Source organism: Haliaeetus albicilla, chromosome 1 (genome assembly GCF_947461875.1).
Source record: "Haliaeetus albicilla chromosome 1, bHalAlb1.1, whole genome shotgun sequence".
Classification (NCBI taxonomy): domain Eukaryota; kingdom Metazoa; phylum Chordata; class Aves; order Accipitriformes; family Accipitridae; genus Haliaeetus; species Haliaeetus albicilla.
This window is the reverse complement of record NC_091483.1, coordinates 75,706,383-75,729,458: the sequence shown is the minus strand read 5'-3', so window position 1 is coordinate 75,729,458 and position 23,076 is coordinate 75,706,383. Positions and strand designations below refer to the sequence as shown.

Below are 23,076 nucleotides of genomic sequence, written 5' to 3'. Positions count from 1 at the left end.
TCTAGATCAAGCTGAACCGTGGTCACCCAGCCAAGGCACTTTTTCAGCTCACACAGTGCCAGTTTGGGGACAGCAGCATGTGGCTTGCCGATTTTGAGGCACACTTTTATTAATTTCCTCACTAATGCTTAAAAGCTGTTCTTTAAAATCATTCAGTTTCACAGGCTATTTTCAAAGACTTTGCCATAGAAAGGACAAGATCTTGAACCCCTCCTACAGCAGAGCTCCTCATGGCCAGGCAGGAGTGAAATGACTTTGTCACCAAAGGAGCCCTGATGGGTTGGTCCCAGCATCCCTCGTCAGGGCTCCATTTGCTTCTGACAAGAAAGGATGGACCACAGCAGGGAGGTGTCACTCCCTCCCCCAGTCCTGCGCAAGCTGGGGGGACAAGTCCACACATGAATAGCAGAGGGCAGATGACTCACCGCCTTCACAGAGCAGTGTGAAGATCTCAGTACAATCCTCAAGCGAATATAGCTTGTTTTTTACACTGTAATGTAGAACTAGTATAAATTGATGCAAATAAATGAGATTATGCGTGTCTTTTTAAGAAGCTTGAGTCTCTCATGGATTCTTGGTTTTTTTACACTATGAAAGCTGAATTCCTCTCTACAGCTGTCAGGTTAGGTTGATTTAAAGACTGCCTTGTGAAAAGTCTTGATTACCAATGTACTTGCTATTTACATTGCTCTGCGAAAGCCTACTGATATAATGCTCTGGCTGGACACAGTAATAAAAAATAATATACATGAATATATATATATATATTTGTCATTAGGAACTAGTTATATCTGAGTACCATTCTGATTGACCTGTCTGTAATTATTAAAATATCTTCTAGAACCTCATTTGTCCTTAGGATAGAAGATTTCCTGCCTTCCTACTTTTTATTTAGGGGGTTTCCTGTTTCATGGCTCTGAGATGCAAACCTTAATCACACAGGACCAAAACAGGACTGCCGTTAGAGGGATGAGTCCTTACAGAGTTTCACTATAATGAACAAACACTGAAGTTCTGAGCAGTGTATTCCAGGGAGACTTAAAGCTGAGAAAAAGGAGTTTTATGTATGAATTGCTGACAAACACTTTACCATAATTGTAGTCTGAATTCTATCATATAACGAGACTTCTTGTTGGAATTATGTCTCTGCTTCCATTTGTCTTTCTCTGAGCATCCCCTCAAGAGCATAGTGAAAGAGACCCAGCAGTAGAAAATGCAAATTAAAGTAGTGGTGCCAAACGGCTGAGTCTGCACACACAGAGAGATCAACCACTGCCATTCCCACTGACATCAAAACCAGAGATAAAACCTCTTATGTGCAACACCAATGCAGAACCTGAACAGCACTGTGTACCAGTACACGGCTGCTATGGCTTTCTGGTTAGTGGCAGCTCTGGCCACCCTCATCCAGGACACAAAGGCCCTGTAAATGAGGAAGCCATTTCCCTGCCCTCCAGCGCTCAGTCCAGCCCACAGACACCACATGAGGGACTGGGCAAGGAGGAGGATATGAGCTGCCATCTCCTTTCTTCCTCCTTGACGGGCTCCTGTGAGATAACCAAGTGTGCCTCAGCCAGAAGCCTCATGGCAGTGGTGAGTCAAAGGCGATGGTCCTGGAAAGAATACACCTCCAAAATCAACATCCAGTGCTTCATAGCCAGCAGGGCAGGGCTGCGCTGGGGGAAGAGGATGGGCTCTGCTGCAAGGACCAGCTGCTACAGGGACACACTATGGCTGGGAATCTTCCATCAAACTTTGCAAGATGCTTGATGGATTTTAATGCAATTTTAGTAAAACAGAGTGAAAAACAGTACAATTGGTATTATCAGCTCATACACCCACAGTGCTGGAGGAGGGGGTTGTTAAAAAAAAAATAAATTACAAAAGTCCTTCACACCGATATATTAAGTGACTAGAATTGTATACACCTCACTTGCTTTTGTGAACACCCATTTGCACATACAAGGATCTTGTACTAATTCGCAGGTTCTCACCAGGAATAATAAAAACCTGGCTTCAAGTATAGTCTAACTGTAGAGGTACAGCAAGTGGCAGCAGTTACAAATATCAGTTGTATAATCACAAGACATACCTGGCAGTTTACCTATTTTGACCTTGAGATGGCAGAGAAAGAAAAGGTAGCAAGGCAAATGCTATATGCTCTAGCTACTACAAAGATACAACACAGAACTGAAAGTGAGAACAGAGATTGAACAATTAATAGATCCTTCTTCTGCCCTTGCATCTGCTGCAAATACTGCTGTACTTCATTTACCGTGCTGCTTAAACATGTCAAGGCAGAGCAGAGGGAAGAAGAGGCAACTCCATGCTTGGGTTAGAAAAATGACTGGAAGAAAAAAAAAAAAAGGAATATGCAGTTTGGATAACAACAAGTCAGTAATGATGGAGCAGGGGAAAAGGAAGAAATGGAACAGGGTATCTAGAAAGAGGATGGAAAAAAAATGAGAGTGAGAAAGAAGCACAGTTGGGGCCAAAGATTTTTTTCTTCTTTTAAAGAATTGTGATTGAAGGACAGAATTTTGCATCAAGTTATTTTCTTGAAGACTCCGTCAGCAGAACTTCTGCCAGCTGATTTCACTGCCTTAGCCAATGCACTGCATTCCGCAGCCCAGGCCTGTGTTTGTGAGCTTGAGCCTTCCCCAGTTCCTCTCATCTCTAGGACGACCACGTGGCTATTAGGCAGGGCTATAGTTTACTCATATTACAATTAAACTACAGGAAAGCATGTAGGCATGCAAGGGAAGTGATGGTCTAGCTGCTACATAACTGCAGCCACAGAACAACACACAACCCCCCCCACCCCAGTGAGTTCAATCTTGTTGTGCCATCAACCATGTTTCAGGTATTTAGAAGCATGCAAATAGGTTTAAGTCATATTCACACATACACCCCTTGCTTTCTTTGGATGCATGAAACCTGAAAGACCACAAGCTACACAAAAAAGAACAAAAAACTACCCGAAAGAGAGTTTGTCCTGCTGCTTGAATGATAAGTGAAAGGCAGCGATCCTGCAGTGAGGGTGCCACAGCGCTGCTCAGCCAGGGAACCGAAAGCCAGTGCAAAGATGGGCACCTTTTGTACTCAGCAGCTCTCTGTGTGCACCTTCAGAGCAGCGTACCCCAGGAGACCTCCTACAGCTAAGGAGCCCATCTGCAAACAAACTCTGACAAGATACAATAGACAGTAAACACGGCCTCCAAAACTGTGCAGACATGTTCTTTAAAAATCGGGTCTTCAGGGTCTAATGAATGTCCTTTGTAAGTACGTACAGCTTTTCACAGCACTGGATACACAGAACCAGGGCTGCAGCTCAGGAGTTGCTGATTTCTAGCTCACACACAGCTCTTTGGACAGGACACGTACCAGCAAGGAAGCAGACGGAGGGGAAAAACGTATCTGTAGGTACTTACATGCAAGATGAAAATTAACTGCACTTTAGGCATACTTTAAAAAAAACATAGAATAACCCTGTGTGACATATTGTTCCCTGAAAATCATCCACCTTAATCACAAAATACTTTGATTGTACTTATAGCATTTAACACCTCTAGCAAACAATTGCTGCAATCAGATTCTTTATTAGTAACAGTATGGTTAACCAGTTACAGTATTAATCAGTCCAAAGCTAATTACCAGGGGTGTTTCAAAAATAGCATACCAAACAACAGAAAAAAAGCCAAATAATATTATACCTATTAGATTTTAGTTGATAAAACCCCCCAATTTAAACTATTCAGTGCAGAATCAAAACAAATTCAGCAAAATATTCTTCAATAAGCATGGTAATTCTAATGTCAGCCATACATCTTTTAATTTGCTTTTTTCTCAAGACTTACCTATGTTTTTCTAGTTCGTTGTGTGACGACCTATTAAAAAGAGAAAAGAAATATTAGAGAAAAGGATAAACAAACCAAAATTTAGAACATTTAAAAGCCAACACCTGCGTAAGTTGCAAAAGAGCTCTCTAAAACACGTATTTATATGGATTATGAAACAGCTTTGCTGTTAAAGTGCTTCACTTTTACATCCCTTAGATACTTCAAGGTATCAACTTAATTTCCATGAGCAAACTGTGGGTTTGGGGAGGAATTATAATAAATTTGCATTTATTAGCATTCAATAGATTCAGAGACAGAATTGGACATAAAAAACTGAGCAGGTTAGTAATAAAAACAGCCCACAAGATTTTTATCTGTGAAGAAAAATTATGAGGGGGCAGAAAGTGTTAGAAGATCTAAATGGTAACAGGTAAGAGTAAAAAGCACCCAAAAAGCCAGCTTTCAAGCCCATGGAGAAGCAAGAAGAAATATCAGCAGCTAACCACTGCTGTTGCTGTTGCCATCTTAATGGCAAAAAAAGAGGAATCCTCTTAATTCTCAGTCTACAAACAGAAAAAAAAAATCATGGTGCCTGAACTGACCACATCAGTATGCTATTCTCTTCCAATCTACTAGGATTTAAGATCTATTTTTTTTTTCCCCAACTGATGCCTCAGTTTTTTTGCCGTTAGAAGGCAGCCCTAACTTCTTGGAGGATTAATTGATTCAGCTGGAAATACTAATTTTATTTATACAGCTCAGATTAAAAACATTCCTAAAATGAAGTTATTGTCGCCCGTTCAAAACCAGCAACTTCCCAGACTTTTAGTTTTGTCCCACTGAAAACATGTCCAGTACACAAGGATCAAAAGATACAAAGGTGGTGGCAGCTTTTACAGCTGGCAGATTACATCAAAGCAGCTCTCCTATAATGTGCTGTAACCCCTGCCTGCATCTGGGCATGATGTGCTAAGCAAGACAGCTTTTTGGAGGTGTAAGCCCACAGTCCGTCGAGTAAGCAGAGACATCACAGGTCAAGAAAGTCTTCCTGCACAAACGCACGACCTGCCTGGTGGCAAGCTTGTTCTGCCTCTCCCCACAAACGTGCATGCAGCTGGATGCTGCTGCGTACCTAGGTGTTATTGATGATTAAAGTATCTCTCCAGCCACAGAGAGGGGAAAATGCAAGCAAAGCTCATGCAAAGAAATATCCAATGAAAAAAACCCACAAGCAATTTATTTCAGGCTGGTGCAGCTCCTGATCCTGCAAGGAATTAAGCGAACTGCCCCTCTGCAGGTAAAGGAAAACTCAAATGCTTACAAGGTTCAGCACTAATGCTAATCCACTGTCACTGGAAAGCATTCCAGTGTTGTTACCAAGACACCAACTATGTCAACCATTACCTGGTACCTTTTTCTGAAGAGCCTATGAATTCTTTATTTATCTATTTTTTTAAAACTTGTTCCATCAAGTGAGCCACAGTTAGGTATTGTATGTATTCCTACAGTGCCATGTAAGCACTCCTGACCAATGCAGCAACACTGAAAGTGTTCTACACATATTCTGTGCTACATTAATAGGTCAAGGTGGCCTGCATTTGTTGTGATTTACTGTCTTTGCCATTTGACCATAATAAGAGGATATTGTTTTTATTTTCTACTCCTACACACACAGAAAGAGATCAAACTTTTTCTCCACAAACATTTCTCCACACCAATGTTCATGAAAAGTTACAAACACTATGCCAAATCTGCCAACGTTTACGAAAACACATAGAAAATATAAGTTCAGGTGGGAACCTTTCTCCCCAAACACCCGCAACGGGCCTGTCAAAGGCACAAAGACACTGTTCGCAGGGAACTCTGGAAGAGACAGGAAATACAGGCTGGTCTAGATTCATCCCTATGGCATGACCTCCCTGCCCTGATGTTTTTGGCAGTTATACACAAAGATGAACACAATCACTGTAACTAGTCAAGTCTCAGCTGCCTGCTGTAGCAGAGCTCACACCCAGCTCTGGTGAGCATGCATGGTGACCGCTGCACCAGCAGCAGAACCACTGGCCAATAAATTCAGCCCGCAAAGAGTATTTTGCTGGATTAAGAGAGGATGCAATGAGTAGCTGGAAGTCCTTCTGCATGCAGCACACCAACAAGGCACCTCTGGTTCATGAAAGGAGATCCTGGTGTTCACCTGGGATACGTCCTGCCAGACCAGCTCTGGAGGGGCACTGCTGCCTGCCCTGGTTATGCCAGTTACCAAACCAAATGGTGACGGATGTGTGCCTCTTTGCAGAGCTCTTTGGGACACAAAAGCCTAATTGACACCTGCAGTGTGCAAACATGGGCACCAGCCACACATTTCAGGAGGTGTGGGGAGGCTGACTAATGCCTCAACTATCAGGCCTTATCCAGGAACCAAAACTGAGAGTTTTGACATTTACCTGACAGTTGCTCCATCTACAGAGCAAGTTCAATACCCTATTACAAGAATGATGGGGGGGTTTTGTTGTGTTTGTTTTCAGAAGAGATGAACCTCTCTCTAAATATTGTTTATTCTCTCCTTCACTGTCTACAGCACAGTATATTTCAAGAATATCCTTCTGCTCTTCATGCAACCTGAAGTGAAGGAAAAAAACCTAAGAACTGGTCTGCACACAAACCAGTACCCCAAGCACTACCTCTGTTTCAAAATGGAGTCTTCTGTTACTTGAGTAAAAGGCAAGATGTAGGCCAAGACTAAGAAGATATATGTATATATATATTTATATAAAAGAGACAGATGTATGACTGTGGTTTTCAGACAAATGGTCTGTGGAGCCCTTCAAAAGCAGCTGCAAGAGAAGGAAGACTTTTGGTGTTTAGCTTAAGTTCACTATATTGGGTTCTGTATCTTCAGGCAAAACTTGGGGGAGTTGGGGGTAGCAGTGATGAAGGAAAGGTGTCAATAAAAAGGTTCAGATAAAAATAAAGGGAAAAAGCCAACAATAAAAAAATTATCAGCAAAATCATAGATTCAGAAGGAGGAGGTGAGGAATGCTGCTGCTTAGACTACATTGTTGACCTGAGACAGCCCTAATACCCCTTTAGCAAATGCCAAGCAGTTCACCAGCTATGAAGTAGCAGTTACATTTTCTTTGTGAATAAATTGTCAAGATTTGAAAGAAGGGGAGGAGCCAAGTAAATGCAGATGTTTGCAAGATGCTGTGCCACTTCCAACAGCATATCCCCAGAGCTGCCCCTTCCACCACCCTCCCTCCCCTAAACAAGAATTCTAGGTATTGGATTTGAGCATTTGGTTGATGCAACATTCAACAGACACATGCAAGCAATTTCGATGGGTGCTAATTGAGACGATAAGACTAACACAGAAAAGACAAGCCCCCCCAAAGTCCACTTTCTACCAGTTTACAGGTGAGTCAGCAGGAACTGCCCACATGGGTACTGGGTTGACATTTCACTGTATGCATGGTGCACTGCCTGTTTCATTATTAAGACACCTTCCCCTACTCCTCCATCCATTTGCCCCATCAGACGGTGCATCTTGTCAGCAGGAAACCAGCACAGCTCCTAACAAAAGCAGGGACTTACTGGCAACACTGCTGAAATTTCTTCCCCAATGCTAACAGAAGCCAGGTCTAGACCTCGAGTCACCAATATGTTATCAGTTGCCAATGCATTTTAAAGCACCATAGGGAGCAAAGCAGGCTAGTTAATGAAGTGCTTAAAGCAGTGGCAAGCACCTTGCCTGTGCCAGGGCTTTCTGGTGCAGGCATGGCTGGCAGGGTGTTGTACAAACCACGTGCAGAGGACACAACTCCACCTAAGGTCGCATGGCACTTGGAGGGCCACATGCGAACTACATTGCCTGCACTTCACCTTTTGTCCAGGCCGAAAGACTAAGAATAAACAGAGCAAGAAGTTTTACAAGGTGCTACACATTAAGTGTCTGCATCCAGTTCCCACTCCCAAGCATGCCGGTGCATAGGAGCACGCAGCTCATATACCCACAGTCTTGTCTGAATGCGATTGCTACACAGCTTTTTGCTGGTAGGATCCCAATTCGATTCCAGGGAATTCCCTGTCTACATATATTACCTGCCGTGGGACGCACCTGAAAATATTACAGCCACCACCTGAATCACCAAATACAAGGAGTGCTGCAAGGCTAAACTTGAGCATAAGCATGCATTCTACCCAGTATTCCCTGTTCCTGAGCTGTTGGTTTTTTTCCATTTATTTTAAACAGAACACATCGCTTACAGCCTGTCAAAGAAACAGCCTGTATGGAATTAATCCACTAGAAATTACTTTTGCATTCTCCTCATAGCAAAATTTAACTGGCCCTGCAGATTCAGCTGGGATCTGGGAACCAGGCATACTGGCACAGCCTTGATGCAGAGCTCTGGCTCCAGTACCTCATTCAAGTTTGTGCTGCCACATGTTTGCAGTCGTGAGGTCCGAACATGCTTCTAATATGGTGGCAATTTGTTTTCCTCAACTGCACGAGCACTGCAACTCCCAGGCATCACAGACCTACTGCAGTTCCTCAGGAGTGACAGACCAGTTGGTAAGATCTATTATATTGGGACCAAAACGCATCAGTTTTTAAAACAAGCACGGTGGTATCAACTGCTGTCCCTCTGCTGCCAGCTTTAGGAAAGCAAACCCAGAGGAATCTACTGAATTCAGAAAGCCAGGCAAAAAAGCAGAGGAGCCGCGTCTGCACAGTCTGGTTTGCAGTGTTTTATTCTCAGCCTCCCACAAAAAAAAAAAAAAAAAAGGAAAAATAAAATAAAAATCAGGCTCTGATCCCTAAGCTGCTTTGTGTAGGCACAGAATAACATCTGCAGAGACCAAGGGGCTTGCTCTGCGGGCCACAGGTTGACCCTCACTGTGAGCCAACATTAACAGAGGAATTCGGACATTAAGCTGTTTTCATTTGAAACACCAAATGCAGCTTTCATCTTTTTCTAGATATAACCCTTCGCCAGAACACAGCACAAAGTACAAGTCTATTTATATAACACATGAGAAAAATATTAATTAATAGATACAGAAGATATATTTATAAACCAGCATGTATTTTGCTCCCCCTCCTTCAATAAACCAGCTCCTAAATTAACAGGCCAAACACACTGCACCACCGACGTCCAATTCCTTTCTCTGCAAGTAAATTTAACTGTGACCTCAGTAGACAGGCATCTAACACTAAGATTTTAGTCTTCATTTTACCTTATTTCTGACCCTCTCATGGCAAAGCAGCTGCCTGAGCTCCCCTGCGCACGGGCGGACATGAACCTCACACCCACGCACGGCTTAAGCCACCCCACACCTGGTGAATGTCATTACAGCCGGGGCAGGAAAAAGCCCAGTTACCTGCAGGCTAGCGTGGTTTTCTGTCAAGGTGCCTTGCCACGTGAGCAAATGTCACTGAATTTCAGATTTGCATTGTATTCCTCCTCAGCACACTGCACATGTGTTACCTATCCATTTCCTTGGATCAAACAGCAAGCTTGGGGAGACTTTTGAATATTTGTTTTTAACATTTCCGAGGCTCAGCTGCACTAGATCCAGCTGCTTGGTTTATGCCTTTTCTTTAATTCCAACTACACATTAAAAAGAATTATTAGACTGCATGGCACTGCTTTAGGAACTACAGCCACTGCTTTGTGAAGAGGAGACATTTATTATACTGTGGTCAAGTACCTGGTAAGTATTAGTGTAACAATAAGATGTGACCTAGGTTTACCTCCCCACAAAATACAGTCTTGTGCCTTTCTCCAATCTCCTGTCCTCTTTGCAGAACAAGAATCCAGTTTCATTTGCCAGAGGATTTTGGTCAAAACTACTGGAGGGGAACAAGTCTGAATCTCAGCTGAGGACACGGTACAAACGGCAAACCGGAAAGAGAGAGAAAACAAGACAGTTTGGTTTGTGTGACATGGGAAAGGGCACATCACATGAAACTGAGTGAGAAGAAAACACATAAAATCAAGTAATTTTAATGTGGAAGTGAAAAACAACTGGCTAAAAATTGCGTCTGATGATTGCTACCAATAACCCTGAGAATATTGTTTAGCAACAAACTGCTAATGACCACTCCCAATTTTGATCCAAAGCTATCAGTGGACAAAACAAAAATGTTAAATTCCCCGCAGTAGACAGGAGTCTTAAAGATTTCTGTAATTAAGCACAATTCTGCTGGTATTTTTCCCTGCATGAATCCAAACCCGTCAAAATTACTTTTCACTTAATTGCAGTCAAGAGGGCAGCAGCCTTTAGCCCAGACCTGAGCATCCCGTCCAAAGGGTGGGCAGCCTTCCTCCCCTTTCTTTTCCTGTGGGTCTGGGCCTCGCCAGCCTTCAATGAGAGGATGGAGGTCTCAAGATACGATTTCTTACGTGAACATCACCACCACCTTGGCAGAGGACGGAGGCGTCCATCACTGCCCTCGCTGAACAACAGGGCAGCTGTAATCCATCCCTGCCCGGTCCCCCAGCCCACAGCAGCCGGTCAGCACACCTGTACTACACGAGTATGCTCTTTCCCCCTCGCAGGCAGGCAACATGGGGGAGAAAATACAGAACAAAGAAGAAGGGTACAGCACACCAGGCTTCCTCACATCTGACAGTTTTTCTCCTCCTCCCTTCTTTTCTGATTTTCCAAGAATGAGGAGGAAGATGTTTTTCATGCTTTTATATATGTATAAATCATAAAGCATAACCCCCCCCCATATATATCTATCTCACTTTTTAATCTGATCAAATGCTGCAAGCAGCAGGATACAAAAATAGATAATGAAAACAACAACAAAACCCCTGCAGTTCTGAAACGTGCAGTTATCTGCTCCCTTCCTACTCCTCCAGCCTTAAGTATGTATTTTTATATGTAAGAAAAACAATGCAATAATAAGGAGTAAATTTCAGACATGTACACAGTTGTGCCTGCCTGCATCCAATGCTCCAAACCCACCACGTCTGGAAAATGGTTAAAGTGGAATAATATGGACACTTTGCCCGGTGGTTCACATCACCCACGACCACTCCAGATCCTCTGAACTTTGGCCAGTCGTCTCCCTCTGTTAATCTTTGAGTTGCTTAGGAAGATTTAACTGTATTATCAAAAATTCAGACTCTAGTCTGGGGCTTGGACCTTATAGCCTATAAGCTCCAAATAATAATAAAACAGCAATGCTAGTGTACTTCATGCATTTCATTTTGGATGTTCAAATGTAAGGATAATTCCTCCCCCTCAAGTCTAAGCTCACTGGCAGACTTGAGCAGCGATTGCTAGATGTGGGTACAGAGTTGGTGGGTACAATGCAGAGGTGCCCACAGGGCCCCGCTGCTACACCTCTGTCCCTGAAATAGCACGGTGCTGCATTAAAGCAATGTGCCTCTGTTTCCCACACCAGCAAGCAAGCCCAGTGCCTGTGCTGAACCAGGCAAACCACCATCCTGGTGGCGGCCACCCCTGAAACCGTTTCTCGACAAGCATTATCCTGTTCTGTAACACAGACGACTCATCCCTAATCTAATCACTACCACTAGAAGAAAAGAAAGTGTAAGTAAATGTATACATTGCATACCGCAGGATGGCATTTCTGAAGGTTGCCACTGCTAGAGTGACAATCAGAGCAAAAGACTGAACAGGTAAATATAAATCTACAAGCAGAAGAAAAGCAGGAAGGCAATGGCAAGCAGACGTGTATGCCTCAGCTTTAATAACGCTAGCAAATCTGTAACCAGAAATCTTTTAATTCTGCTGTATTTGATAGATTACAAATCCTCTCCTAAAAACTCCTAAAAGCAGCTTACATTTCAGACAAATAACTATTTTGCAGCGGATGACAAGAGACCTAAGAACGGAAACGATGGAATAATAGCTCTGTAAGTAACACAGAGTTCTTGAATGCAAGAGACAGAAAAGAAGAAATCTGTGCAATTCAAGGGCCAGTTTACAGCTGGAAATCCTATGAGACCAGTTTTGGTTAACTGTGATTTTTTTTTTAAAGGCAGTGAGCATACTTTATAAGAAAATAATTAAAAATCTTCAGGAGCAAAGTGTCTCAGGAAACAAGACACACCTCCCACTCCTGATGACTTTCTTTTTTAAAACGAACTGACATCTTCTCTATGCTGCAAAATGAGACAAAGAATTCAACTAAACCCAAAGAAATGTAGGAGTACTGCAATTAATACCCCCCAAAATGGTTGCCTTGCTTGGAGCAGGGGCATAGGGCAACAATTCGCTCCCCCTCAGTTATCTTCAAGACACATTGCTCAGCCGCAGTAGGCACGAGCAGGGCGCTCATCAGCTCGTGTCTTTCTCAAGGAGGGAGCTCATCAGCTTTTGATTTCAGTTTGCACCTCCGGTGCCCCACGAGCAGCCGCTGGCCCTCTGCCCCGCACGTCCCCAGCGCCAGCAGACCCAGCTGCCCACTGCCATGCAGGATGCCCGCTGGAGGAGCGAGAGTGGAGTGGGCCCGCCGAGACTCGCTGCTCGTTTGGAAAACAAGTCACGTGCAAGCCGAGTTCATTTTAGGCTATTCTACAGGAGCCACCATCCAGCACGACCGTGCAGAGCGGAGCCTGCGCTGGGGAGAGCATCGCCACTCCGGGGCGAAGCAGGCCCAGCTGGGCACGGTCCTCGGTCCTCTCCGGCGCAGCCCTGGAGGAGCAAAGCAGAGCAGGCACAGCACAGGGCTGGAGGAGCTCCCAGGCAGGGGCCGGCACTGTCCCTGTAAGACAGCCTCCTGCACGTACACAGCCGCTGCCCGAGCAGCAAACAAAGCTGCAGAGAGCCTGCGCACAGCAGCCCTCTGCTCATGCCATCGCAGCACAGGTAGCGTCTGCGGGGAAAACAAGAAAACCACCGCTACCACGACATAAAAGCGGACGATAATCGTGATAAATAACGACCGAGTCATGCACTTTGACGGATCTGCATGCGGCGGGCGGGTGGGCGGGCTGGCGACCCAGCGGTGCAGCAGAAGCCCTGGAGAGGTCAAGTTCACTCCAGCACCTTCTCACTTAATACCTACAGGAGAAGTTCAAGTGCACGAGTGGGTCTCCCCCCGCCGCCCCGCATGCTCCCCCTCCGAGAGCCCGGCGCCGCACTGCAACCAGAGGCTGCATCTGCTCTGGCTGCGATGGGGGAGGCGGGCGGTTCGCTGCCTGTGGTTTATAAATAAATGCCGGGGGGGGGGTGGGTGTGTGGAAATTAGTGCCATGCAAAGAGAAGTCTGGCTGGCGATTATGGTGTTAAGATCTGCAGTAAAAGCCGCCGTCGGTGAGTGCGGAGCAGAAGGAGCAATGAGGGCGGATGGTTTAGAAGTGCAGTGAGTACTAAGGAGATGGTGTACGCGTGGCAGTGTTTATATGAGAGATCAAAACAGAGCCAAGCCCATCCAGGGAAAAAATGGCGACTACCGGGATGGGGGAAACTAAGACACTGGATTAGTTATTATTTTTAATAAATGTATGCACTGTACATAAGCTAGACACATTGGAAAAGCTGCCGATTCATTCTGAAAAAGCGGTGCGTCTATTACCTGTTATTCTGGGATTTTCTGGCCATGGTGCCTGCCTTTGTTTTCTTTCTGGAATAGTCACTATCGAAGGGTAACACTGATGCATAGCCATGTTCTGCTTCTAGGGACAAAGTCAGCATTAGTGGCAATATATTTTTTCCATGCATTTTTTTCCTCCTTTGCAGGAACGCTAGGGTAAAGAACAGAATTTTTTCCGGTTGATTTGTTTGGATTTTATTCTGGCATCTCTTAAAGAAGCGAGACAAAAAATGTAACAACTCGGTAAACCAAAAAAAAAAAAAAAAAAAAAAAAAGAGTGCCGAAATTAGGAGGATTATTTGAGTGCACATTAAAAACGAGGCGGATCATGCAAACCCTTGTCACGCTGCGCTGGGGGGGGGAAGGGGGGGGAAGCACTGCCATACAATTAACGACTGCCACACACAGAGAAGTGTGAGGTATCCTGAGCGCTGCAACACACACACCATCCCCATCCAGAGCTTGACAAAAAAAAACCGATTTTTTTTTTTTTTTGGTTAAAAAAAAAAAAAAAGGCAAAGAGAAGAGCACTGTTCCTCCCCCAGCGCGGAGCCTCTGGCGAAGCCCGGGTCAGTCCCCCGGCGCCCGGGCAGGTGAGGGCTCGGGGCTGGTCCCCCGGCCCGGGCCGCCCGCCGCCGCCGCCGCCGCCACACAACAAAGGCCGAGAGCGGCTGGGAGCGCCTGCGGGTGACTGACTGACTGCCCGCCTGCGCCCAGTACCTCGGTCTCTTCTCTCCAAGTACTCGGCCGCTTCCAGGAGAATTAACAGAGAGTTCAATTCCATGGCTGCCTGTGCCGAGCCGAGCCCCGAGCCCCCCGTCGCCCCGCGTCGCGCACCGCGCCGAGTTCACGCGCGGGGGACTTCCAAGCCCCCGGTTATAAGGCACCTCTCTCAACCTACATTTGACACACAGGCGACGGGCGGCCCGCGCCGCCAATAGGGAACGGCGATTCGGCGCGGGGGCGGGACGCGGGGCGGCAGCCGGGCCAACCGGCAGCCAGCGCACCCCCCCTTTTCCCCTGGCTGGGGCAGGGAATGTTGACAGATCCCCATCTCCCCCTCCGATTGGCTGGCCACTATAGTAACAATTTAGAAGCCGAAGCTTAGCAACAGCACGTGGTGGCCCGGCCCCCGCGCTCGCTGAGTGGCCGGCTTCTTGCATGTTAAGCAGGCAGCCGCCGCCGATTGGCGTGCGGGGCGCCATGCAAATGAGGGCGGGGAAGGGGCCAATGGGGTAGGAGACGCGTGCCGTGCGGCAGGAGGCGGGGAGGCAGGAAGGGGGGAAGCCAATGGGCGGGCGGAGGCGCGGCGTTGCCGTGAGGAAGAGGCAGGCGGAGGGGCGGGGCGGGCCGAGGCCCCGCCCCCGCCCTCCCACGCCACGGCCCCGCCCCTGCCCTCCCACGCCGCCGCGCGCGACACGCTCGCCGGCCTGAGAAAGGCATCGGCCGGTGCCGGAGCAGTTACTAACGTTAACGGCAAACCCACCGCCGGGAGCGCGGGCTTGCTGAACTGAGGGGGAGGGGGGAGGAAGAGGAGAAAAACACGACAAAAAAAGGAAAAAGGCGGGGGGGTGGAGGGGCCCGGGCGCCCCGGCACGCCGCGGCAGGGCCGGAGCCAGGCCTGGGGAGCGCCGACTCCTGTGAAGAAAACCCGCTGCCGCCATAACCGCGTCTGCTCGGGACTCCGCTGAGTCCCTGCCCGGCCTGGCGTGCCCCCCCCCCCCCCCGCGCTGGGCACTGCCCCTCTTCTTCCTCTTCCTCCTCCTTCTCCTCTCTCCCCATTACGGGCCCGGGTCAGCCCTCCACCCCCGCGGCCTCCCCTCGCTGGGCACTACCGCTCCCCAGCGACTCCCTCCCGGGACTGTCCGCCCCCTCGCCGGCGCTCTGCCAACGGTCCCCGGCCGGGCGCTGAGGGAAGGGGAAGCTCCGCCCCTCCCCGGGAGGGCCGCGCATGCGCGCGCGCGGGGGGGGGTGGTGTGTGGGGAGGCCGGGCGGGGCGGGTCCCGCTTCACCGGGAAAGCGGCGCGGGCGGAGGGGCAGCGCGTGCGGGGCCGGCCGTTGGTGCAGCCGCGTCTTGGCCGGTGAGGGCCGCGGTGGAAGCGGCCTCCAGCCGTGCCAGCCGCAGAGCCTGCGGCGCAGCGCCCCTCGTCCCCTCAGCGTCGGGCGGTTCTCACACAGAAATTGTTCTTTTTTTTCTTTCCCCCTGTAAATGTGAGCGCGCTGCTCGCTCCGGGCCTTGGGGAGGGGAGCGGGGCTCGGGGTCCCTGGTAGCCCCGGAGACCCCTGCAAGGAAGGTGAGGGGAGCGGGGCAGCAGGCCATGAGGAGATGACTCCTCATCACGGCATCCAGGGAGCTTGGCAGGCGTCGAGGGCAAAAAACCCAACCTCCTCCTCGGGCGTTAGCAAATGGAGGGCCCCTGGGCTTCACCAGGCCGTTGGGTTGGGCCCTTAACACATCTTGCTGCAAGAAAGGGGCTCTTGGTGTGCCCACCCTGGGATCTTCCACCAGCGCCAGTGCGTGAGGAGTTTTCCTAAAGCTAGCTGACGTTTCAAGCAGATTTCCGTTCTGTTTCTCCTTACCACCAGGCCTGTAAGTCAGAATGTTGGCGTATGACTACAACCAAAGGAAAAGCCGCCTGCTCTCGTAGTGGAAAGTATGGCAAGAAATGAATCGGAATGAAAAAGATGGTACAAATGGGATGCCAGAGGTGCTGTAAAAGTGTGTCTGGCACGTACATCTGTGACCCCTTACAGTGTGCAGGCAAGAGGAAGACAGCCGTACTGTAAAAACATGCACAGAGATTTAAAAGAATTGCTAAAGTCTACACAATTGTCTTAACCTGCTGAAAAAAGAAGCAGTGGAAACCTCTCAGAAATGCAGTCAGTTACTGCCAGCTTTCCAACTCTTGCCAGCATATTCAGCTGCCTTTCGTCATCTGGATACACAGAAGCCATCTACCAGAATAGCCTGGCTCCTGGTATACAGGCGGAACAGGAAGGAGCTCAGCACCTTTCCTGTCCACACCATCCTATTTGCGCTGTTAACTCTGCATCCTTATCTCAGATAGCTGCTGCACAGCTGTTGCCTAAAACTGGTTGGTTTTAACATGAGCAAGTAGTTTTAAAATAGGCACATTTTAAGCTGTGCTGTGATCACACGTTGGTACATCTTCAGGCCAAAAGTGCTGAAGCCTGTAATCAGTCCTCCTGCAGAATAGCACTTACGCACACAAGTGGTCCCATTGATTTTAATTGAACTATTTGAGTGAGAGCTATTCAGCATATAGGAGGGTTGCAGAATATTGTTCTGTGTGTTTATTCCTTGGCAAAAGATGTCAGCTACAGTTTCCTTTTAAGAGGATAATAGCGATTCACATTAAAATAAGGATTATGCTTTACTCTTTTTACAGGATCGTGGTAGAACTACATATACATTACACCTGATAATTTATTAGTCTGTATCTTGTTGTCTCAGATACGCAAGGGTAATGTGGTTCTTGAACATTGCTGAAACACAGATCACATTTTACTGCCATTTGGTCCAGGCATCAGGGATAAGACAAAAGACAAGGCTGAATTTTATATCTGGTTGGAAAAAGGCCAACTCCATGAATTACAAGGCAAAAAAGAATTTGGTGCATAGATTGCAATGGTAAAAAAATTGCTGTAACATTTTCCACTTGTTGCTTGAACTGTTGAAATTCTGCTGCATGTGGGTGAGACAGTACAGTTTTCACTGTAAACCCATTGAAATTTATGGCAGTTTTGCTGTTGACTTAACTGGAAGTAAGTTTAGACACTAATGCTTTCTATTACGAAATAGCGTGAAACCATATATGCATAGGTCTGTGTTGTCTACACAGGAAAGAAAGTTCCCTTTGCCTGACCGTGTGCAGAGGGCATGTAGTAAAGAAAATGCAAAGATGTACAGGTAAGGCACTGTTGTTCTCTAGTGTAGCCACAGCGATCTAGCAGTACCTCAGCTTTTCAGAGCACCTATGTTTCTTTGTATATGTGTCTCAATGTATCTTAAACTGTTTCGTACACATGCTTTGGAATCAATCATATGTCCAGAAAGGAAGATGAACATGCTAGGTATATAAATGCACCTGGGTGAAAGTGGGATACACTTGTACAAAAGGCCAGGATTCAGGTATGGATTTACCAAGGCTCTGAAGGCCTGAAGCTTCTCCCGCTCCTCCCCACCATACTATGAACACACACTGTTTGTCTCTAGAAACACAGGAGTCCAAACAAGCATAGCACTGCGCAGGGCTTCAGGAGGGTGCATAGCCCGCGCTGCGCACCCCACCAAGCACTGTCCTCACCAGACGCTCCTCTGTGCGGTCTGACTGCTGGGTCTCACTCCATGATGGCTTCAGCCCTCGCCCTCCCCTGCACCCCCTGGACCCAAACCCAGCAACCTAACCTCTCCTGGGGTACAAACCATCAGACTCAATGTGATTGCTCTTTCTGCTTTTAAACATGGACAAAAGTATTTTGAAGACAGTTGTTTTAAGGTCATCGAATGCAATTTCACATTGGTATTGGCACTTTCCAGGGCCCTGTGCTCCCACCCTTCCCTGCACAGAAGGGGTGCTTTGCGAAAAGGGGCGCTTTGCGAAAAGGGGCTACTGAAGCCACCTGGACTATGTGCGTGAGTAAGTCTTGTGCAGTGCTGTTAAGGCCTGCAAAACAGGGACCAGTGCAGTCACAGAGGCCAGCAGATTTCTGTTCATGGTGTCTCTCGGCTCAGGAGTCATAAACTGTATTAGTCTGCTTGAACTATAAGCATGTGTGTAAGCCCAGCTCCCCCCCTGGAAATCCAGAGTAAACCAACATGCATTTAGGAAGGACAGTGTATGGGTTGGCTCATACCAAACAAGCGCTGACACATGTTTACCTGTAGTTGCATCGAAGGAGCTTTCTGTACAGTGGGCAACAATGCGTTAGAGAGTGCCGAGTGGTTTTACCAAGATTATTTCTCCTAGAGTGAATCCAACTGAGTCCTTTTCAGGAGGCACCATAAAAAACTTTTAAAAATACCTAGAATGAATCGTTCTGGATCTTTTTTTATTTGTGCCAGTGAACCAGTACTAGCTTTGGTGGTGCCGGCGTGGGTGCAGAGGTGTAAAATGGGTGTGAAAGAAGATCAACCGAATTACTTTAAGAACTGAAGGACAAGCTCTAAGATATACATGTGCTCAAAGGCTTTGCAGATTTGCGTCTCTAAATAGCTTTTTTCCATTTCTACGAGCAAGCACCAGGAACAGCTGAGTGCTAAAGAAACAGCTGGCCTTCAGTGATAAGGGGTAGCTGTCACTTCATGATGAAGTTTGAAAAACTTTATATTTAGAAGCAGAAGGGAGAGCCATCAGCAGCCACACCCCAAAACCTGAACTGTTTGCAGTTTCTTCGCTGCCTGCACTTTGTGATTGCAGTGGTAGTATTTACATTTTTAAATGTTACAACGCCTTTCTTTTCCAAAATTCATCCTGTGGCATGACATGGCATGTGAGATCAGTGACATCAGAACTGCTGACTGCCCTGATCTGTAATTCAAGAAACTTCATTCACTATTCCCCACATACAGCCTTAAAGAAAGAATTAGGCCTTCCATGCTTTTCAGATTTGGCTTATTGCAGCTACTGCATGTTTCTTTCTTCCATCTTTTAAAATTCCTTACTGTGTGTTATCCCTACGTCCAGAAATAACCTCCTTCACTGTGCCTTGGCGTCCATCCCCCTGTTTCCTTGGGTGTTGCAAGGCTTAGGTAGTGAGCAAAAGTCTTCCCGCACAGGAAGGGGTCTGCACTCGGAGCTGGCACTGACAAGTTTTAGCTCCCCGTCTCAGCATCTCAAATCCCATTTAATCTCTCATCTCACCTGTGATTCAGATCATTAACTCTGTTTCCTAGATGCAGAAACCAAAACACCTGAAAGTTGAATAGAAGTTTCAGAAGTAACAATTTTGTCAGTGCCCAAGCCCAATTTGAGACACTCTGATTGTATCTACCCTGCCAAATAAAGCAGGGCCAAAGACTGTTCTCCATCCCTGATCTCAGATGGCAGATACCACTGCAGCTGCTTGGCACTGCATCTCCTCTGGGCTGCTACTGGTGCACATATGGCTTTTAGTCATCACTTTATTTTATGTGTGGTTTCCTTTTAGTTTGGAGTGGGTTTTTTAAGTTCAAAGTGCCTGAAGATATGTGGCAGCCCATCACAGAGCTGCTTTCAGAGCTTAAAGCTGAGTTTATGTCTCATGAAGGTATGTGGGGTATCAGGTTAATGAGTCGCTGCTACAGTGTTGAGGGACTGTATAGTGTGGAGCAATCGTGTCTGTGCAATCTCATCCAATGTGCCTTCTGGACTGGTGCTCAACCTGTCCTGCCCCTTAAACTGTACCCAGGTGTTGGCTTGGAGAGTAGCTTGGTATGCTGGTTTTGGCTGGGGTAGGCTGGGGTAGGGTTAATTTTCTTCGTATTGGCTAGTATGGGCTACATTTTGGATTTGTGCTGAAAACGGTATTGATAATCCAGAGATGTTTTTGTTACTGCTGAGCAGTCCTTACCCAGAGTCAAGGCCTTTTCTGCTCCTCACCCCACCCCACCAGCGAGCAGGCTGGGGGTGCACAAGAAGTTGGGAGGGGACACAGCCGGGACAGCTGACCCCAGCTGACCACCGGGATATTCCAGACCATAGGATGTCATGATCAGTATATAAAGCTGGGGGAAGAAAAAGGAAAGGGGGGACGTTTGGAGTGATGGTGTTTGTCTTCCCAAGTCACCGTTACGCGTGCTGGAGCCCTGCTTTCCTGGAGATGGCTGAACACCTGCCTGCCATGGGTATTGGGGAATGAATGCCTTGTTTTGCTTTGCTTGCATGCGCGGCTTTTGCTTTACTTATTAAACTGTCTTTATCTCAACCCACAAGTTTTCTTTCTCACTTTTACTCTTCCGATTCTCTCCCCCATCCCACCGGGGAGGAGTGAGCGAGCGGTTGTGTGGGGCCAAGCTGCCAGCTGGGGTTAAACCACAACACTTGGTCCAAGGACCATGACAACAAATAAACAGTATAGATACTGTGGGGTCCTATGGACCTGAGTGACTACCACACATTTGGGTTGGTGGGCTCTCTATGTGATGCTCACTAGCCCAGCTTGCTGCCTGCTCTTGACCAGTTGTTTGCTGTACTGTTTGAATCACTGGCTTTCCCAAAACAATTGAATTTTTCCTGGTTTTGTTTGGAATTTAGTGAGGGTTTATGAAATGCTATGGAACAGACATGTTTGAAAGTCAAATCTGAAAAAAACAGTATCTTCAAACCAAATGCCAGTCCCTTGTAACAGTAATTTCTTGTTAATTGCTGTATTATGAAAGACAACATTTGTATCTTAGCGTCCTTGAGGGTTTGGCTGCAGGGACCTTGAATGCCCCTCCCCGCCAGCACTCCCCGACCAGTGAGACATGCAGTACCCTGCCGCCAGGCCCTGCAGCCATTTCTGTGATCAGGCATGAAATTATTCTTAACTGATTGAGGTGAGGCATAGATTGAAAAGCTTGAGAGACACTGATTTACTCCATCATTCTGCTCTGCCTCAACTCTATTTCACCTAAACCATGCCTGGCAATTTTGGATAGCATCATCTTAAAAGTCTTCACTGATGCTGCCGTGCTTGAAGCACTTTACAAAAGGAAAGTAACGCTGCTTTCATTTTGAAAGACAAAAAAGGAACAAGACATAGGCGAAACAACTGGTCAGTGTCGGTCAGCAAAAGCAGGGGAGGAGCTGGGAGGATGACTAGGTGTCCCAGTCCCCAGTCCGGCATGTTCAGTGTTATGATACACTGCAGAGGAAGGATTTGTTATATGATTTCAGATCTGAATCTCAGACATGTCATGGCCTTATTACATTCCCTTGGTGTAGGAAAGGAGCCTTGTGTACATTTGTATTGCATTAAGCTTCCACAAAATATATAGACTAGTGCAGTGCAAAGAGGCTTTGAAGAAACCATGACTCAGACCCACTTTGTGTTAGAGTGCTTTTGGGGTCATGGGCATCTGCCTGAGGTCACTGCTTGAACGAGCTGATAAATTAAACATTCCGCCTTTATTTGATGAAATTTGCAGTCAGGCCTTCTTGTTAGGTAACTTTTATATGAGCACATCATATAGCAGTACAAGCAAGTTCTACCTCGCTGTGATCTAAGCTGCCTTGATGCTTACCACTGTTGCAGTCCAGGACAGAGAGAGAAACAGAGCATGGTTGTGCAAACGTGCTAGCAAACAGAGCTGAAACCAGTCTGCCTTTGGCAAACAGAATGTCCACTTTAAGAGGACAGGGAGGCAACTGTGGGCTTTATGAATAAAATCAGTCAGTGGTAACACAGTCTCAATGACATCTACCCTCTGAACATAAAAAAATAACATTTTCTTATGCAAGGTACTTGCTTCCTGTATATCTGTGAATCATGTTTGCTGAGTTTATAGGAAGAAGCTCCAAAGAAATGATACTGCTCTGTGGTCTGAAAATCCATCTAGATATGGAAAAATGAGTTCATGCGTCCTATGGAGACCAACAAAGTAGTTAGTGGCCATTAGTTTATAGAATATTTATTACAGTTGAGGAACCAAGAAAGGAAAATTTATATTTACAAATTTAAGCATGGAGATTGCTCACCTGGGTGTTTGGACATCCAAACTCAACTGAGATGTAAGCTGGGTAAATCAGATTTTGATATGAGAAGGAAATTAGAGGTGGACTCCTGATGTCTTTTCATACAGCCATTCTCCAGGAGCCAAGCTATGTGCATACATATATGGGAGAAGAGATTTTTGTTTATCAAAAAATGGGTATCTGTAACATATTTATAGGCCTGCAGTAAGTATGTAAGCAAATTGTTGAGTTCTATTCCCAGTAGGGAAAAATTAATGCCTAATGTGGCTGACGCAAATCTACTACTAGCCATAAGGTCCTGTCACTTACTTGTATTAGCCATGATGGATCCAAGTGAATCTGTGATGGGAAGATCGCAGGTGCATCCTGTATTGTACACTAGTGATAATACTGTGCATTTCTGTAGTGTATTGAACTCGCTCATTTTAGACCGCTTAGTCAAGATTTGCCAGTTCAGGCCCTTAATAGGTATTAGTAATTAGGTAAATAAAATGCTGTTCAGCTGAATGAGGGAGGAATCAGTATTGATCCTGAACCTCATACTGCTAGTATAGCTGGACCAGTATTATCATGCTAGAGAGAAGAGAGCTCATACATCAATACACACATTCAAGAGAAGATCACAACAGCCCAGGTGGTAAATAACCTGGACAATTGCCTGCAGGACCTAAAATTAGCGATCAGCACAAAGAGTTGGCAGGTGAAGAGTCAGCAGATGCTGTCTTATCTCTCTATTTGCTTTGGAAGATTGGGTCCGACCCAAAACGTGTTGAAATCAATTTGTGTCGTCTTTATTTTGATAGGCTATGCACCAGGCTCTAATCAGTTGTGGGCCTAATTAAATGATTTTCCTCATTGCAAGCTAATTACTCCTATGGAGAAATGAAACTGAATCTTAAATGAGCACTCTATATGAACTGTATTTGTAACGTATGGTTTAGAATAAAAAATTATGGGCTGGATTTCACACTGCCTTACACAGTCT

At 46.4% G+C, this 23,076-nt stretch overlaps 1 protein-coding gene across 4 annotated transcripts in view; it reads right to left on the bottom strand.

Annotated features, from left to right (window-relative positions):
• Positions 1 to 14,303, bottom strand: part of MXD4 (MAX dimerization protein 4) — a 39,863-nt gene extending 25,560 nt beyond the window's left edge. The window contains exons 1-3 of one of the 4 annotated variants that reach the window (XM_069795247.1): positions 14,134 to 14,303; positions 13,396 to 13,564; positions 3,858 to 3,887 (exon numbers count right to left, since the gene is read on the bottom strand). In XM_069795247.1, coding sequence (XP_069651348.1) covers positions 3,858 to 3,887; positions 13,396 to 13,564; positions 14,134 to 14,197 — 263 coding nt within the window. In that variant the 5' untranslated portion in view covers positions 14,198 to 14,303. The remainder of the gene's footprint in view (positions 1 to 3,857; positions 3,888 to 13,395; positions 13,565 to 14,133) is intronic. The other 3 variants (XM_069795224.1, XM_069795239.1, XM_069795231.1) reach the window with 3 other exon arrangements.
• Positions 14,304 to 23,076: the final 8,773 nt, after the last annotated feature.